Consider the following 19,148-nt stretch of genomic DNA (forward strand, 5'->3'; position numbering starts at 1 on the left):
CCTGCTGATTCATTGAGTAACTGAATTTTTAAAAGCTAGTATCAGGGGTGCCTGGGTAGTGCACCAGTGAAGTGCCCAGCTCTTGCCTTTGGCTCAGGTTGTGATCTCAGGGTTATGAGATCGAGCCCCGCGTGGGCCTATGTGCCCCACATTGACCTCTATGCTCTGTGCAGAGTCTGCTTAAGTCTCTCTCTCTCTCCATCTCCCCTCCTCTCAAAAAACATCTTAAAAAAAAAAACAGCTTATATCAGGTCAGCTGCTTCTCTACTTATGGCTCTTCAATGGCTTTTCCATTCCTCCTGGACTATTTATTATCCAAACTCTATATGTTGGCTGCAGGCCCTCCCATTTAGTTCCTAACATCCCAGCTGAGAGGCCTCCCTTCTGATCTGCACCCATTCTAAGCTTCTTGCTCCTTCTACTTGGAATGAGCTTCCCCAATATCATTGCATGGCTGGCTCTCTTCAGATCTAAAGAGGCCTTCCCTGACTGTCCAATCTAAAGGAGCCCTACATTCTTCATGGCACTTATGAATTTATTGTGTTTACATATTTGGTTGTCTCTCTTTCCTTCTTCCTCAGTAAGATCCCTGAAAGCAGGGATCTTTCTGTCTTGCACATCTATATTTCCTGAATGCTTCAGCCTCCACCAGGCATGGAGTAGGTATCCTACAAACTAAAATCCTGACCTCTCTTTGAGAAGTGCTACTGTTCAGGGATGTCCCACCCATTCTCTTGGGGGTATTTTCTTTGTATAGAATCAAATGTAGTACTTATTAGGTTTACCCATCATACCACCCATTTGGCCTGGTGACAGCTTGGCATGGTGGTGCTTCCAACTATGCATGTCTTCTCATGGGATTATAAATCCCATGAAAGTAGAAACAAGGTCTCATATTGCCTTAGTGCACCTTTGGAGTCCTAGCCTCCCTAATTGAGTGCATTTAAATATTAACTTTAGAGAAAGGGTTAAGATGAGTGGCTTAACCATATTTTTAGTATTTCTTGAATACACTGGTTTGTCCTAGAACTTAAAAAAAAAATCTCATTTTGATTTATGGTTTAAAATTGTAAAATAAAAATGTTCTGGACTACATTCATGAATTCATTAAGGAGGCCTATTAGTAACTAGGCTAGGTAGCCATTATCAATTCTATCAACTTCCCAGTTCTGTACAAATTAGGAAATTTGTTCATAATTCCAGGCCCTGGAGAAGTAACTTAAACATTTGTATGCTTTAGTTCTCTTACTTGTAGAGTTACAGTCTAATTTCTTCCTGGGTTAGCTAGCCCATATGATTCTGCTCTTGTGAAAGGAAGGTCACCTATGGGAGGAGTAGGAGAAGCAAATGATCTCTGCTATCAGCCAGACATTCAAAAGGAAAGCATGTAGATCCACAAGAGACTACACAAGAACTGAGTCTGGATCTACTTGATGGCTTACTTATTGGGGGTGGTGGGAGGGGGAGTCAAAAAAACATTTTATTAAACAATGAAGATGGTGGAGAAGGGTCCAAGGTTCCTTCTACTTACATATTCTAAGAATCACATAACCAACTGGTGGCTTATGTGCCAATGTTAATATTATAATGTGACTGCAGCTTCTTTCATTTTAAATGTATTCTAGATAATTTGGTAGCTTACTGACCGCATCAAAGAACTGAGAAGCCTTTTCCTAAAAAAGACAATTACCATCTACATTTAAAAAATCATGTGTTCCCTAACTGTCAGAAACAAGGAAAAGTAAAGCAATTTTTTTAAAGTTCAGAACAACTCAGATTTAATTGGAATTTCTAGAGTTATTCCTGTGGTGTTAATTGTTGTACTCAGTAACGGTCTTCTGGGGCTTCAGATGATAAATTTTCCTAATATTTAGAATATTATTTATGATTGTCTTGGAAACCCATTACCATTGTGCAGCTTTGGATAAGAAACTGCTGAATGGTAGTTACACATCACTTCTCTCCTTTGGTTTCTCAGTGATATTGACCATGATGTCATACTCTTTCCTTGAAACTGATTTCCGTTCCAGAAACACTGTGCTTCTTTCTCACTGAGCCTGCTTCTTGCTCCCCCTTTGCTCTTCCTGGTCTAAGAATCCTTCTTCATGGGATATATTATTCAGGGGAGAGATTCTGTTCTTCACTCACTCAGTTCTCTCTCTCAAAGAACGAATTCATTTCTGTGGCATTATCTACTACTTAAATGTTCTTGAGTTCCTATCATGAATTAAAGATGGTGGTAAACACTTCGTGATTTTTCCAGCTGGAGTCCGTTTCCCTTCCCTTTAAAAATCTAGACCAGCTTGGTTACCTTTTTTGAACCCTCAAACCTGGCCGAAGTGGTGCGGAGTAATTTCTAAGGCTGGACTTTAAAGAGATTTGCAGCTTCTGCTCTTGGGGGCTTGTAGCGTTCCTTTGAACTTAGTCACCTTGCCATGGGAAAGCCTAACCAGCCATGTACGTGGAGGAGTGGCCCCTGGTCATTAGCCAAACTGAGCGGCAAGACCAGCAGACAGCCTGAATGCCAGTCCTATGATTGGCATTTTAAACCTTCCGGCCATCCCAACATTCCAGCCAACACCATGTGAAACACAAGATCTGTCCAATTATCCCACAGAATCATGAGAAGTGACAAATTGTTGTTTTAGCCACTCAGTTTTGGGATGGTTTTTTGCATAGCAATAGAGATCTAAAGCAAAAATTGGTACCCAGAAGTGAGGTCCTGCCCTAATGAAACATCTGGAATTGGCTTTGAGACTAGGGCACAGTGAAGGTTTGGAGGGAAGCGAGACAACTATTAATGGTGGCTGGAAGGGCAGTGAGGAAATCACTATTGAGGGGTATAAAACGGTACCCTTGTTGCATACTGACAGAAAAATTGACAAGACTGACACCTCCAGTAACGTGGAAGATGGAAAATGAACCTAATGGATTTGTGTATCTAACTTAGGAGATTTTTCAGCAGAAAATCAGAATATCCAACCTGGGTGGTTCAGTGGGCTAAGTGTCCCACTCTTTATCTCAGCTCAGGAATTGATCTCAGGGTCATGAATTCAAGCCCTGTGTTGAATTAAAAAATGTATTCAAACATAAAAAAAAAATATTCGAAGTGACAATTGACTTTTTTTCATCACAACCAAAGAAAGAAGAAATTGTCTGATTTTAAGCAGACTTTGGATATTGTTCCCTTCCAGAATTGTCTAGGGTTGTAGATAAAACTGTTCTTCATTCCCAGCTTTTCCACCCAGCAAAAAGTACTCAAAGTAGAGATCAGATCCAGAGCACGGCTGCCAGGAGAACATAATCTCAAGGTACAAACAAAACCCAGGGCCTCACAGTAAGACCCTGTACTATGACTTCAAAAGATGAAAGGCCATGCTTTCTGAATCTTCTCTGCTAGATAACGGGACTTCTACATTCCTTAAGAATGCTGTCCCACAGCCCCCTAGACCTAATTTAGCTGACAAGATCCTGGACTTCAAGCCTGAACTTGATGCCATAGTCAGATGAAATTTTTAGGAGCTTGGAAGAAGGTGAGTGTTGCTTTGCATGTAGGAGGAAATGACTAGAAATCACAGGGAAAGCAGGGTGAGTTAACCCAAGCTGTTTATCTGTTACCACTCCTCCTACTGAGAAGTCACATTTCCCCTCCTCTGTTGTCTGGAATCAGGGCTGGCTCTGTGACTCCTTTGACTGATAAAAAGTGGTGGACGTGATACCATGTAGCTTTGAGAGCTGGGCCAGTAAAGAACTACAGTTTTCCCCTTCGTGCTTGGAAAGCACCATCTTTGAACCCCGCCACGCTATGTCAGGACCCTCAAAGAGCCATGAGAAGTCACACTGGAAGGCCAGCCAGCAGCCAGCTCCAACCACCAGCCTGATGAACAGGCATTCTGGACCTTCCGGCCACTCTTGTGCTGGCCAATCCCATCAAGTTAAAGAATCACCCCAGAATCATGAGAAATAGAACCTTATTATTTTTTTCAGCCACTAATATTTAGAATATGCAGAATAGTTAGCCCAAATCCTTCCCATCTACATGTGGCTAAGCACTGGCCTCTCCCAGGGAAGGTCCTAGGACCTTAGCTACACCCTGCCTAACACCTGACTATATTACTTTCTGCTCTCTGATATGCTCCATTAATTACTATACAAATATTTGTTGTACACCATGTGCTAGAAATTGTGGAAGATACTATGTAATGCCATAGACTCAAAATCTGAATCCTTTTGACTTCTGCTTCTCCATGGACCCCTTTATCTGTTGTTGCTAAGTCATGTTGGATTGTCATTTACAGTGACTCTTTCGGTCATTGCTTTCTTTTCAAACGTGTTGCAAAATTCTCCCTCATTATTTCACCCACACGATTGAAATAGCCTTTCAGCTCGGCTTCATTGTCTGATTCCTCTTCAAGTTCACCCTACAAATCTCTACAGCTCAGAGACTCCCTGTTCTCCTGCCTCACACACCTGGTTCTCGGGTCTCTGAAGGGCTCATGGAGTGGGCTGGTCACTGTTACTGGTAATCTGTGTAGAGGGATAGCACTCTAGACATCTACTGAAACTTCCAAGAAGATTTAAAAGGCTGGCATTTTCCCCAGATATTTAAATGCCAGTCTGTCCTGTGAGCTTTCTCTTCCTGTGGAGATGTGGAGAAAACAAACCAAAAAGTACTGGTCTCAGCTAGACCAGTTGAATTGCTTGATCCATCATAGGAGTAGGGCCTGGATTTGAGGGTTTGGGTTTTTTTGTTTGTTTGTTTGTTTGTTGTTTTTTGTTTTTTTAAAGCACTCTAGGTTGCTCTAATGGGAAGCCAAAATTGAGAACCACTGTCTTAGATTCTCAAAAAATGGTCTCTGCACCAACAGCATCAACATTAACTAGGGGTTTTTTAGAAGTGCTCATTTTGGGGGCCTTCTTCAAACCTAATGAATCAGAAACTCTGAAGTGTGGTTTTTTTAGATTTTCTTTATTTGTCAGAGGGACAGAGAGCACAAGCAGGGGGAGCTGCAGGCAGAGAGAGAGGGAGAAGCAGGCTCCCGGCTGAGCAGGGAACCCGATGCCGAACTCATCCCAGGACCTTTCGATCATGACCCAAGCCGAAGGCAGATGCTTAACCAACTGAGCCACCCAGGCATCCCTAGAACTTTGTGTTTCAGTAAGCTCTCCAATGATTTTTATGAATATTAATGTTAGAGAAACACTTCACTATATAAATCTTAGGTCCCTTCCAGGAAGTCTCAAAACTACAACTAAATGTGGGAAGAGTGTTTATTATTTGAAAGTTGCTCTATTGACAGGATCTGAAACAATTGGTAAAGGACATAAACCTGTTACCAAGTGTCTTGCTAGTGATCACTTAAGTTCTTGAGAAATGCTGAATGATTATTACCACATCTCTGAAAAATGCCTCAAGGGGTTATTTAATTTAATCTGAAGAAAAGGAGCAGGTTAATCAAGGATACTGATGCATGATTTCCCAGAGAGAGAACTCGAGAGGTGAATTGAAACTTCAGTTGGTTGTATGTTAGACCCAAGAAACATCTTTTGATGAGAAGTGGTACTAAACATTTTGAGGGGATATAAGGCAATCTCTAAGTCAATTTGCTGTGAGAGCGTAGAGAATCCCCGTTTTAAATTGTTTGGTTATATCCCTGCCTGGGGTCAGAGACAGAGATCTTTGAAGTAGTGTCCAGTTCTCTGCATAGAATGACTCTAAATACCATCTGATCATCATTTGTTTATTTTTTCACTATTTTGGAAATGCTTTCAAAGTAAAATAGGGACTAGTGGGAAGCAAAGATGCCTAACTTGAGTGTTCTTGTTTCAATCCTAGAGGCTTTGGGGTGAGATTGTCAAAGAATTCATGTGCTTTGAAAAGCTTTTATGATTTTTGAATGAGGTTTAAAAGCTAAAGGAGTGGGATTAGGCCACAAAATCCTTTACTCTTAACATGGTTTCTTTGAACTGATTTAGTGCATTTGTATATTAGAAATAGAGATCTGATTTAGATTGAATCCTTATTGTTTGCAAAAATACAGTCTGGAAAAAATTTCCTAGATACACAAACAGTTAAATTTTGTAGTGACAAAGGCTATGCTCTAGCCTTTGAGATAAACACTTTAATTAGAAAAATTAACATCATGTAATATATAAGAATGCTTGAGTTTTTCATACATCATGAAACCTGGATGCTATGTATTTATTTATTTATAAGTGAAGTCTTAGTTCAGTGGAAAACGTTTGGTAGAAAAAGTTTAGCTGGGGAAAGTTGATTCTATAGTATATTAGAGTGGACATGGTAGAAAACTGTGTATTTCCGTCTTTTTTTTTTTTTTCCAAAAGATTAAAATGGAACCCAGTTACAATGCAGTTGTTGGGGTGAGTTAATGTTTTTGTCCAGGCTCCTTTAACAAGCTAGCACAGACTGGGTGACTTAACTAGCAGATATTTATTTCTCACAGTGCCTGGAGGCTGGGAAGTTCAAGATCAAGATTTCAACACACGTATTTTAGGGGGACAAAATATTTAGTCTGATGCAGTTGGGGAAAAGAGAGAAATAGCTTTTTCTTTAGCCTTTGAAAGAACAGAGTGGCATAGTTAATTGGATTTAATGAGACAGCGTGGTCTGCTGTGGACAAGGTTTGAGATTTGAGTCTGGGGACCCAGGTTCTAACTGGAATTATTTCTTGACAGTTTTGTCACCTTGGGCAGGATGGCTCCTTTGGGCCTCCTTTATTTTCCATGCTTTAAAAATGTAAAGAAGAATAATACTTCTTTAGCGGTTTATTTTCTGAAACCAATTAATACAAATGAAAGTGCTTTGAAAGTAGGATAACAGGTATCAGCTTATAAACTGTACCTTTTTATTTGCTCTCTTATTATAAGGAATTCCTTGATGGAAATCTGAATTAGGTGATTAGGGGGAAAGCTTATAAATCTTAAAAAAGGTAAACAGGAAAAGTTATTTACAAATCACTTTCAGTTAGTATTAATATGATAAACCTATAGTTAGCTGTGGTTCTCTTAACAGATTAGTTATAATAGTTTCTCATACTAATATTTAAAAATGTATATTTTAAAAGATTACTATAGTTGAAGGTTTGTGACTCTCTTCTTTCATAGAAATACTGTGTTTAAAGTAGAAATGTGCTTGTAATTTTTAAAAGAAAATGTATTGTACAAGAAGTATCAGGATGGCTGGGTAGCATTCTGGAGTTATATAATAAATTCTTTCCTGGTACATTATAGATGCAAAGCAATGGAAGAATATGTAAAATGTTTCACACCTCAAATATCTTTATCATATCTGCTGCACATAAATGCAGTTGTGTATCATATGTTGGAAGCCTTCTAAAAATGAATTGTGAATGAGAAACTCATACTCTAGTGGTACTATGTAAGTATGAATTAGTACACAGCTGGATTATCATACACACTAACTGTGCCTTCCTGCCTACAAAATAATTTGATACTGGATAGTAGTTATCAAGCAAGCTTTATTGCACATAGATTGGTAAATCCAAAGTAAATTTCAGACATGCCCAGCTTTTTGATCTTTGAAAATGACAAGGTCACAAGAGAATTACTGAAAATATCTTAAATACAATTTGTGGTTAATACACTGAGCTGTATTTCAAGTACTTAATAAAACCAAAAAAGGATTGTATCACCAGGGCAAATATATAAACATTCCTAGTAACTTTTCAGAGGTTCATAGGCATTACCAGAATATAATTCCATAGCAACTTAAAAATTTTATATGTTTTAGAATGGCCCCATATTTCAAACTGATTGATATATATATGCAGTTTAAATTACTACAAATGATTATTTGATATAGATGCTTAGGATGGTATTTATTAACCTACAAGATTAAAAAAAAACCTAATACAAAGTACAGCTTCATTTAATAATATCATAATTCCAGAGAATTTCAGCCATATTTCTGAGCTGTGTCTTCAAAAGTTATTAACTTGTGACAATTTCTAATGAAATCAGTAGGCTAAATTTGAAGAGCACTGAGCCTTCTTATTTGGAGAGGTGTGTGGTTTAAAATTAGGATGCCGAAATTACGTGATTTGACAGGCCATCTGATAAATGCAAATAAGACCAACTGTGTATGAGGACTGAATGAGAGAAATTAACATATGTAGGCTGCTTGGAAAAGCTAAATGTTCATCTAAGTGTTGTAAATATGGCATTTTAAAGTATATTAACATCTAAGTCTCTGTAGAAACTTCTCTGTAATTTAAGGGAGTTTGGGGGCTGAGTATGATCTCATATATGGGTGGGGTCCTGTATATATAGCTTTGCCGAAATGTCTTCCAGTGTCAAAAGTAAACTGATCTGTGAAAATCCATTTGCCGTAACATGTCTTATGATGGAGTGGGTCTCTGAAGACAGTGTCTCCATTTTTGTTTGAAATACCGCAGCTATTATATCTACGCTTTCTCATAGAATGAAGACAAACACAGAGATGGTGTGTCTAAGAAATTTCAAAAGGTGTCGGCCTCCTGATTGAAGCACAGTCAACTTATTGGATTCACCTTTTTCATCCAGTAAGTATAAATATTTACAGTACATTATTTTGATCAATGTTGACTTGTGTTCTTCATTGAATAAATATTCGCTCTCTGTCAACCCATATCATGGTTGGGCAGTTCGTGTTTACATTCTTCTGCAATTGCAGTTGTATGTCTTAAATGAATTTAACTCTCAGGACCTTTAAGAGGACAAATACAGCCGTAAACTGTGAGCTGGCAGAGCCCTTAGAGACGATCTGGTTCACTCTCTTTATCCATTAAAAGACTACTGTGAATCTGTGAATTTTTTTTCTTACCAGATATGCTATTAGATCCAAATATTTCCTTTTATTTTCTTCCTCTGTTCCATCTTATATGGTCTGGATTTTACTAATTAGCTATTTTTTAAACAGTTGATATAGCTAAGGTTGAACATTACATAAATCATTGCTGTAAGGAGCACTATCTGAATACTTTTTAATATGAAAAAATGCAAAATCTGCCTCTTGTGTTTCTGAAGGCAAAAATAATGTAATAATAGAACATATCCTTAATCGTTTATCGAATTAGTACTTTGACATCAAAACAGTGCTTATGAGAGAGAGTCCCCATAGTAGCATGCATTAACTCACAGTTTGTTTCCAATGTAGCACTGATATATCCCTCTAATCCTAACAGATACTTACATAAAGCAATGCTTGCTCAGAAGAATTTTCAAAGAATGGTTTAAACACAGCTCTTAAGCCATAACTGATGCTCCAGACATGGGGTAGGATGTGAAAAAGAGCTTGTTCAGACCCTTTGGAAGGTGTGAAATGTGGCTGTAAGAAATAAGTAACATAAGAATAAGTTTTCCTAATGTTGGTTGAAGAAAACATGGCTTCTGGGTTTTATTTTATTTTAGATTTATTTATTTATTTGTTTGTTTGACAGACATCACAAGTAGGCAGAGAGGCAGGTGGGGGTGGGGGAGGGAAGCAGGCTCCCTGCCGAGCAGAGAGCCCAATGTGGGGCTTGATCCCAGGACCCTGAGATCATGACCTGAGCCGAAGGCAGAGGCTTAATCCACTGAGCCACCCAGGTGCCCCGGCTTCTGGTTTTTAATGACTCAGCAGAGAGTCAAGCTCCAGGAGGAGACTAGGTAGTTGCTTCACAGTCTGCCCCAAATACCTTTATAGATCCAGTCTGGTGACCACCAAATGGTCTCTCATCTGAAGATGAGTGCACAGCTGGGATGGCCCAAGTTTTCAAGTGAAACCAAAAGACATTTGCATCCTCTGATCAGCCCTGCCTCCCAGGTTTTGTCCCTGAGCTAAATCCTACCTGGCTAGGACAAGCCATTAGAGCTTTGGATCCTTGCTTCAGTGGCTTTTCTTTTCTTTTCCTCTTCCAGTTCCTGGACTCCTACAAGGGAAAGTCATGATTACACTAACGGAGCTGAAATGTTTAGCAGACGCCCAGTCATCCTATCACATCCTAAAACCATGGTGGGACGTCTTCTGGTATTACATCACCCTGATCATGCTGCTGGTGGCCGTGCTGGCCGGAGCTCTCCAGCTCACACAGAGCAGGGTTCTGTGCTGTCTTCCATGTAAGGTGGAATTTGACAATCACTGTGCCGTGCCTTGGGACCTCCTGAAAGCCAGCGCCAACACGTCCTCCTCTGATCCCGGGACCCCGCTTCCACTCCCCCTCAGAATCCAGAATGACCTCCACCGACAGCAGTACTCCTACATCGATGCCGTCTGTTACGAGAAGCAGCTCCACTGGTTCGCCAAGTTCTTCCCCTACCTGGTGCTCCTGCACACACTCATCTTTGCAGCCTGCAGCAACTTCTGGCTTCACTACCCCAGTACCAGTTCCAGACTCGAGCATTTCGTGGCCATCCTCCACAAGTGCTTCGATTCTCCGTGGACCACCCGTGCCCTGTCCGAAACGGTGGCCGAGCAGTCCGTGAGGCCCCTGACCCTCTCCAAGTCCAAGGTCCTGCTTTCGTCCTCAGGGTGTTCGGCCGACGTTGATTCCAGCAAGCAGTCATTGCCCTACCCACAGCCTGGCTTGGAGTCAGCTGGCATCGAAAGCCCCACTTCCAGTGTCCTGGATAAGAAGGAGGGCGAACAGGCCAAAGCCATCTTTGAAAAAGTGAAAAGGTTCCGCATGCACGTGGAGCAGAAGGACATCATTTACAGAGTGTATCTGAAGCAGATCATCGTGAAGGTCATTCTGTTTGTCCTCATCATAACCTACGTTCCGTATTTTCTAACCTACATCACACTTGAAATTGACTGTTCGGTCGATGTACAAGCTTTCACAGGCTACAAGCGCTACCAGTGTGTCTACTCCTTGGCAGAAATATTTAAGGTCTTGGCTTCATTTTATGTGATTTTAGTTATACTTTATGGTCTCACCTCCTCCTACAGCTTATGGTGGATGCTGAGGAGTTCTCTGAAGCAATATTCCTTCGAGGCGTTGAGAGAAAAGAGCAACTACAGCGATATCCCTGATGTCAAGAATGACTTCGCCTTCATCCTCCATCTGGCCGATCAATATGATCCCCTCTATTCCAAACGCTTCTCCATATTCCTGTCGGAGGTCAGTGAAAACAAACTGAAACAGATCAACCTCAATAACGAATGGACGGTTGAGAAACTAAAGAGTAAGCTTGTGAAAAACTCCCAGGACAAGGTAGAACTGCATCTTTTTATGCTAAATGGTCTTCCAGACAATGTGTTTGAGTTGACAGAAATCGAAGTGCTCAGCCTGGAGCTCATCCCTGAAGTCAAGCTGCCCTCCGCCATCTCCCAGCTGGTCAACCTCAAGGAGCTTCATGTGTACCATTCGTCCCTCCTGGTGGACCACCCAGCGTTGGGCTTCTTGGAGGAGAACTTAAAAATCCTCCGCCTGAAATTTACCGAAATGGGGAAGATCCCACGCTGGGTATTTCACCTGAAGAATCTCAAGGAACTTTATCTGTCGGGCTGTGTTCTCCCTGAGCAGTTGAGTACCATGCAGCTAGAAGGCTTTCAAGACTTAAAAAACCTGAGGACCCTCTACTTGAAGAGCAGCCTGTCCCGGATCCCACAAGTCATTACAGACCTCCTGCCTTCACTGCAGAAGTTGTCCCTCGATAATGAGGGAAGTAAACTGGTGGTGTTGAACAACTTGAAAAAGATGGTCAATCTGAAAAGCCTGGAGCTTATCAGCTGTGACCTGGAACGCATCCCACACTCCATTTTCAGCCTGAACAACCTGCATGAATTAGATCTAAAAGAAAATAACCTTAAAACGGTGGAAGAGATCATTAGCTTTCAGCATCTCCAGAATCTTTCCTGCCTAAAGTTGTGGCACAATAACATTGCTTATATCCCTGCCCAGATCGGGGCGCTATCTAATCTAGAGCAGCTCTCTTTGAACCACAATAATATCGAGAATCTGCCCCTGCAGCTTTTCCTATGCACCAAACTACATTATTTAGATCTAAGCTATAACCACCTGACCTTCATTCCAGAAGAAATCCAGTATCTGAGTAATTTGCAGTACTTTGCCGTGACCAACAACAATGTAAGTAAATGCACTCTTCCTTTTATTTAGCTAGTCTTTTGAGCCTCTGCTGTTGCCGTGTATAATGTGGGTAAAGAAAATGGACCTTCAGTCCTACAAAGCATCCTCTGAGCCTGCTCCGACTACCACTTACCAGTCGCATGCCCATGAGTAAATTACCAAAGCACTGAGCATCAGTTTTTGACCTAACTTACAAGTTGTCATGGAGATTTTGTGAGAAAAAATACATATAAGCACTGGGCATCGTTCCTGGCACATAGTAATTGCTCAACAAATGTTCCCTTTCCCCATTTTTTACAGAAACATCACAGCTGAAGTATTTTAAACTAATTAGCTATAACAGAGCTTACTTTTCATTTTGGAAAGATCTTAAGTAGTTAGAAAGCTTCATAAAAGTTTTTAGCTTTCCAGATCTGTCATAGGAAAAGAACTTTTTGTTAAAAATACTGGGATCATGAATTATTCATAAATCTTTTTTGTGATGCAGTAAAAAAAGGCTTGAAATCTACATGCATATGTAGAAAGATAATTCAAAATGAAAGGCCTGGTTCTATAATGCAACACTAGGGCTTCTTAGAAGCTTTTTCCAGCCTCCATACTTTAAAAATGAACCATAATTTGCAACAGTAAAGCCAAGTTAAGGAAAACTTGACTTCACTGAAACAAGAAAAAAAAATAAATGAGTAGTTTCCTAGGTTAAAATGTGAAGCAGAAGGGAAAAGGAAAAAAAACCATGCTAGCCAAAAGGGCAAGAGAGTGATGGTAATGTCCATATGAGAAGAAGGAAAAAAATCTTTCCGAAATCAGGTCTGCCATAAAATGAAACTTGATCTTCCTGTTGTAGAAAATGAGAGCTGTTTTCTTCTACCCCATCCACCAAAATGTAATATCTCCTAGACTTTTTATAATTCATATTTCATGCTAAATGTGACTATGAGCATGGTGTTGGCTAATAAACATATTAATCCCCAGACATTATTTTCAAAAACCATAGGTTGTTGGGAAAACACCAGAAAGTTGAGGGATGATAACAAAATTCCTGCTGATTTTCAGAGCCCTAAGACTTGACTCATATGTTAAAAGGCTAGAATCCATTCTAAGATAAATGAGAAATCTTCAAATCCTAAAGGATTATCAGGCTGTAAGACTGATAAGATTGTAAGACTGTAAGACTCCTTGAGGGTTGATCTAGATGAGCAGTGTTCATCAGAATTACCTGAAGGATTTGTTAAAATACCAATTGCTGGACACTACCAGAGTTTCTGATTGAGTAGGTCTGGTGTAGGAGCCAAGAGTTGACAGTTCTCACAAAATTCCAAGTCAAGCTGATTCTGCTGGTGTGGTGACCATACTTTGAAAACTATACGTCTAGAGATTTATTATTAGCATTGTTTAATCATGTAGTTCATCAGTGTTAATATTTTGGTTATACTTGTCCCATTGTTAAATCAATAATAAAAGATACAACTAATTATTTTGAAAGGCATCAGTTCCACCAAGTTGTTGTGTGGTTATATCACCACATGAATTTTTGAAAACTGCAGCTGATTAAATTGTCAGCGGCCCATGAGTTATTTAAATTTGTAAGCAGGTCAGTGTGTTTTTCTGGTTAATATAATAAGACCTTAAATCCATTGGTACTTTTGACACCAAGTCTATTGATGTGACCACGTCTAAAAGAGAAACTAGGTGTATCAGACACATTTTATCCGGAGTAAGGGAAGATACTTGGCACATGTGGAAAGTCCTGTGCTGGGCGCCTGGGTGGCTCAGTTGTTAGATGTCTGCCTTTGGCTCAGGTCATGTATTGGAATCAAGTCCCTCATTGGGCTCCTTGCTCTGCAGGGAGTCTACCTCTCTCTCCCTCCGTCCTTCCCCCCACTCATGTGCACTCGCTCTCTCTCTCTCAAATAAATAAATAATCTTTTCAAAAAAATAAAGGAGGAAAGAAAAGTCCAATGCTGAAGGCAGTTATGGCCAAAATAGAATATCCTAGGCTTAGTTGTCTCAGAAGTCTAATAACCAGCAGTTGCTGAGCATCCCAGAGCCATAACAATGACCATGATACATTTGAATGGGTGAGGAACACTATCATCACAACTATGAAGAGACTTATTTAATCAGGATATGGAGAAAGTAGAACTCATGCAGAAGTTACCAGCCAGAGAGATGAAAAGTTCTCCAACAGAACAGTTAACCTAAATGTAGGACATAAGGGAGGGAAGGGAAAAAGAATAGTCCATGGTAATGGTCTCTAAATATTTGGAAGACTTAAATAGAAATCTTCTTGCAAGTAACCATGAGTGTTAGAACCAGGACAAGTAGGGGTAAGATTTCTCATATTCCCAAAAAGCTGTCCAAAAACTGAACCTTTGGGAAGGGGTAAATGATTTCTTATTAATTAAACTGTCCAGATATAGATTGTCAACCACTCGGTAAGAATGAATCAGGGATTCACGTTTCATTTTCAGGGTTCCTTCTAACTTTGAGATTCCTAAGATTCTATGAGGTAGACCAAAATATTTTTTAAAATTAGAAAATAAGGGGTGCCTGGGTGGCTCAGCTATTAAACATCTGCCTTTGGCTCAGGTCATTGATCCCAGGATCCCAGGATCAAGACCCGCATCAGGATCCCTGCTCGGTGGGAGGCCTGCTTCTCCTTCTCCTGTTCCCTCTGCTTGTGTTCCCTCTCTGGCTCTGTTTCTCTCTGTCAAATAAATAAAATCTTAAAAAAAAAAATAAATGAATAAAATAAACTTAGAAAATAAAATATCAAATTGGATGCATAAGTATATACTCAGGAATGTGAGTTGATTTGTCCATTTGGAATAAAAGTTGGTAAAGGTTCCTGAAAGCAGAGGTTTTAAAATGCTCTTCTAGAGTTGGGCAATATACCAGGTTCATGGATGGAGGCAACAAATGCTCTCTGTGGTTAAGTAGAAAAGACATTTATTGAAAGGATGTTGTGTCTCTCATATTATCACTGTAAAGGCTGCAGAATCAAGCTTGGAAAAACAGTCTAGCATTAAGTTAGTCAGATAACCAAAAGGTCAAAAGCCTACCACAAAAACAAAATGGTGAGGGTACCCTGCCACTGACCATCCCAGCCCTGGCACAGTGCTGCCCCGAATACTGGATGCTGCTGCTATCACAGCCCTCACCCTCCCACAAAAGTTCTTCGTGGTTTCTGCTGCTTTGTGACACTAGCCCCGATGTAAAGTCCAAGTCTGAGCACCTGATGAGCAGAGCTTATGAACTACCACCCCACACTCAAGCTGTAGAGAATCTAGAAAAACTGGAATCTGGTGTTGTCGGTTCTTCCAGTGGGAAGTGCACTCTGCTCCCCACCAAGATGAAGTAGGGAATTCTCCAGACATCGAAGTTGTTGGGCATCCCCCAAATGACAGACATTCACAGAGAGGGCACTCTAGAGTTTCTTCTACAAGATAGTAATAGGTGTTATCACACAAAACAGTAAACATTTCTTTTTATCATATTTTTTGCTGTAGGATACCTCAGAACTTTTTGTAGTTGAATATGCTTTGTGCTTCTCCAGGAGGGAGGTATAATACTCAAATGTTTGCCGAATATATTTGAGCAAAATGTTCTTTTTTTTTTTATTTTATTTTTAAGTAATCTTTATACCTAATGTGGGGCTCAAACTTACAACCCCAAGATCAGGAGTTACATGCTCTACTGATTGAGCCAGCCAGGTGCCCAAGATGCTTTTTTTTAATAGTAACTCTAGTGAGGAGTGTTCCTAGGAACACTGGGGGTTGGGGAAATGTAAAAGGATAGAGGTCATGGACAGACGCATGTCCAGATGTAATGAGAGATGAGAGCATTTAGAAGGTGGGTCAGAATGGAGAAGGCCTTGAAGTCTGGAGTCAAGTTCAGGTTTAAGTTCACTGGATAGTAGGTGGGGTCAGACTTGAGCTTGAAAGTGACATTTAGCATGAACCAACACCTTCAAAGGAGGCTCTGATTGTAATCCATTTAGAAGTGTTGGGAGAGTATAATCAAGAAATAAAACCCCTTGACAAAGTTTAAATCAGTTATGATTCAGAAGTAGGAATATAAAATGAAAAAATGAGGATTTATATTTGAAAGGAACACCATAGACCATCAAGTCAGCCAACTGCCAACCTGGGACCAAAACGTACCCACAGCCTGAGCTAAGAATGCTTTTTAAATTTGTAGATAGCCCCAACCTAAGAATGGTTTTAAAATTTTTTAATGGTCAGGGAAAAAATTTTTTTAAATAACATTTTGTCTCACATGAAAATTATATGAAATTCAAATCTCAGTAGCCATGAAGAAATTCCATTGTTCCATTGTTCTCATTCGTGGGCCTCTATTACAAAAAAAAATTATCCTCGACTGTTATTCTATTTTGAATTTCCTCATTTAAACGTGTATGGATTTTTTTCTCTCTTGTTATATAAGTTCCTACATAATATTTTCAGTTTTACTTCTTCACACACAAGGCCTAAAATATTTCCTATCCTACACATTTAGAGAAAAACGTCTCCAACCTTTGCTCTCGTTACTGCCCTCATTTTACTGAGACTGAAGTCGATGCTCAGAGCCATTTGCCTGAAGTCTGAAGCTTTCCAGTGATGGATCTGGGATGGAACCCAAGAGCTCCAGCTCCCACTCCAGCCCTCCCTCTACTGCATCTCAGATGCATCCAACCAATGCTATTACACGGGATGCAGTGGTGTGTGTGTGGGTGGACGTGGGAGGTGGGAGAGGGGGAGGCAGCGTCTCTATGCCAGTGCCAAAGCATAATTGGATTATGATGGTATTGAATGTGATGGAGAAGCATAGGAAAGGGGGAGGACTTAATAGTTGCGCTCAAATTTTAAAAACCACTCTAGTTTACACCTAGGTCTTCCAACTTCTACATTGGTGCATTTTTAAAAATTTTATTATTTATTGACAGACAGCGCAAGTAGGCAGAGAGGCAGACCGGGGGTAGGGGGCGGGAAGCAGGCTCCCCACTGAGCGGAGAGCCTGATGTGGGGCCCAATCCCAGGACCCTGGGATCATGACCTGAGCCAAAGGCAGAGGTTTAACCCACTGAGCCACCCAGGTGCCCCTGCATTTGTGCATTTAATCCATTTCTTTTATTAACTCCAAGGCTTGTAGCCCATTAACTCCAAAGCTTATAGCTGGAAGTAGAAATTACTTCTGAGCATCATTTATGTGTTGGAGCTTGGGTTTGACATCATTACTTAGGAATGGAAATATTCATTTTTATTTCCTGAAACGATTGGATTTTATGGATTTGGTTAGCATGTTCTGAGCTGATGTGTTCGACAGCCAGGAAAAAAGGGGAAATCTGATACTGAGACAGAGTCTGAAGTAAGTCGAAGCCTCTGGAAACAGGGGAGTATTTAATTATCAAATGCCAGCAATAGATACAGGAAGGGGACCATCCTTCCTTGGATGTTCTAGGGGCTCTACTACATTTTGTTTGAGAAATGTTATTGCCAGAGAATTCTAGGATTATAGCATTAGTTTCTCTCCTTTTCTCAGTTTATTTAATAGCTTGTTGCATGTATAGTTTATAGTTCATTCTGTAAACACCATCCTGCATATGAAGTCTCTCATCTCCCTGATAGTCTGCAAACATTTCTTTTGATTTTTTAAAAGAAATCAGTAGCATGGGGGTGATTTTTTCCTTTTCAGGTTGTATATTATATGGTCTAGGAAAGAGCATGTTAAATGAATTGAGAATAAATAAATGCTATCTAAAAAGTTTTTTTTTTAATGTATTGACCCAGGCAAAACGATTTTTATATTCTTGCAAGTTTCAGGACAAACTTTTTTCTTTTTTCTTTTTTTTTTTTAATTCATTTGCCAGAGAGGGAGTACAGACAGGGGGAGCAGCAGGGAGAAGGAGAAACAGATTCCCCGCTGAGCAGGGAGCCCAATGTCCTGAGCTGGAGGGAGAGGCTTAACCCACTAAGCCACCCAGTCATCCCCAGGGTAAACTATTTTTGAAGGTGTTAGATTTTTCAGAATAAAATAGCTGAAATGAAGGAAAGTTTTGCGTCTCTAACACAACTCCCCCGCCTCCTTTAACATAATTGGATTCAGGTAGGTGACAAAAGGTCTCGCGCCTCAGCTGGGTGCTGACCTGAGAGAAAGTCCCTGAGATGGACACTTGGCACTCAGGAAGGAGAACCTCTAACCGCAGCCCTTGCCTCCCTTTCATGACAGCAGCACAGCTGAGGGGACCCTCTGGCTCACTCCCACTGCCTTGTGAAATCCCTCGTCTGCCTTAGGGGCCTGAGAAGTTGCTACAATCACAAATTCAGAAATTTGAAAGAAGATTGATGAAAATTGGTAGTGCTGATAGCCAGACAGGAGCGTGACGGCGATGGCTTCTGGGTATTCTCCCAGTGGAGATGAGTCCCGTTAAGCCAAGTCCTTGCTGGGCATCTGGAAGCTCACTGAACTAGGGAGATGGAGGGGTCCCTGAGACAGTCTCTAATACAGCCCCTCCTTCCCAGCATCCATGACAGATTAATTCATGTAACTGTTTAGTATTTCTCACCCAGGAAACCAGAGCTTCTCAAATGGGGGCACTTTTGTAGCCCCCTAGGTGACATATGTCTGGCGACATTTTTGATGATCACCACTGAGGAGGCATCTAGGACACAGAGGCAGGGATGCTGCTAAATAGTATATAATCCACAGGGCACCCCCACAAAAGGAATTACCTCACCCAAAATGTCAACAGTGCCACAGTTGAGAAATCCTGCATTAGACCATGGTTCTCAAAGACCCACCTGTCTTGCTCAGCGCTTTATCCTCTGCACCTAACTGGGAGACTGGCACGGAGGCTCTCTGCCTGCATTTACTGAATACAGATGAGCCAAGCCTACCCTCTTTTTTCAGCTGGCTTGCCTAAGTCATCACTTAGACGCTGATAGGCACTCTCAGGGTTGAGCTTGGGCTGCACAAGACAGATTGTTTACTCTACTTGTACGTCCCTGACCCTACTTCTGAGCAGCAGGTGTCCGACTAGAAGATGTTGCAGTAGAAAGGGGT

The 19,148-nt window shown here is 40.7% G+C and overlaps 1 protein-coding gene across 2 annotated transcripts in view; it reads left to right on the top strand.

The window, feature by feature from the left end:
* LRRC8B (leucine rich repeat containing 8 VRAC subunit B) overlaps positions 1-19,148 on the top strand; it is a 66,572-nt gene that overhangs the window by 41,220 nt on the left and 6,204 nt on the right. The window contains exons 3-5 of one of the 2 annotated variants that reach the window (XM_045064823.1): positions 7,252-7,399; positions 8,461-8,561; positions 9,919-12,086. In XM_045064823.1, coding sequence (XP_044920758.1) covers positions 9,945-12,086 — 2,142 coding nt within the window. In that variant the 5' untranslated portion in view covers positions 7,252-7,399; positions 8,461-8,561; positions 9,919-9,944. The remainder of the gene's footprint in view (positions 1-7,251; positions 7,400-8,460; positions 8,562-9,918; positions 12,087-19,148) is intronic. The other variant, XM_045064822.1, reaches the window with a different exon arrangement.

This window comes from Mustela putorius, unplaced genomic scaffold (genome assembly GCF_011764305.1).
Source record: "Mustela putorius furo isolate JIRA1106 unplaced genomic scaffold, ASM1176430v1.1 tig00003853_pilon_pilon_pilon, whole genome shotgun sequence".
In the NCBI taxonomy this organism is placed as follows: domain Eukaryota; kingdom Metazoa; phylum Chordata; class Mammalia; order Carnivora; family Mustelidae; genus Mustela; species Mustela putorius.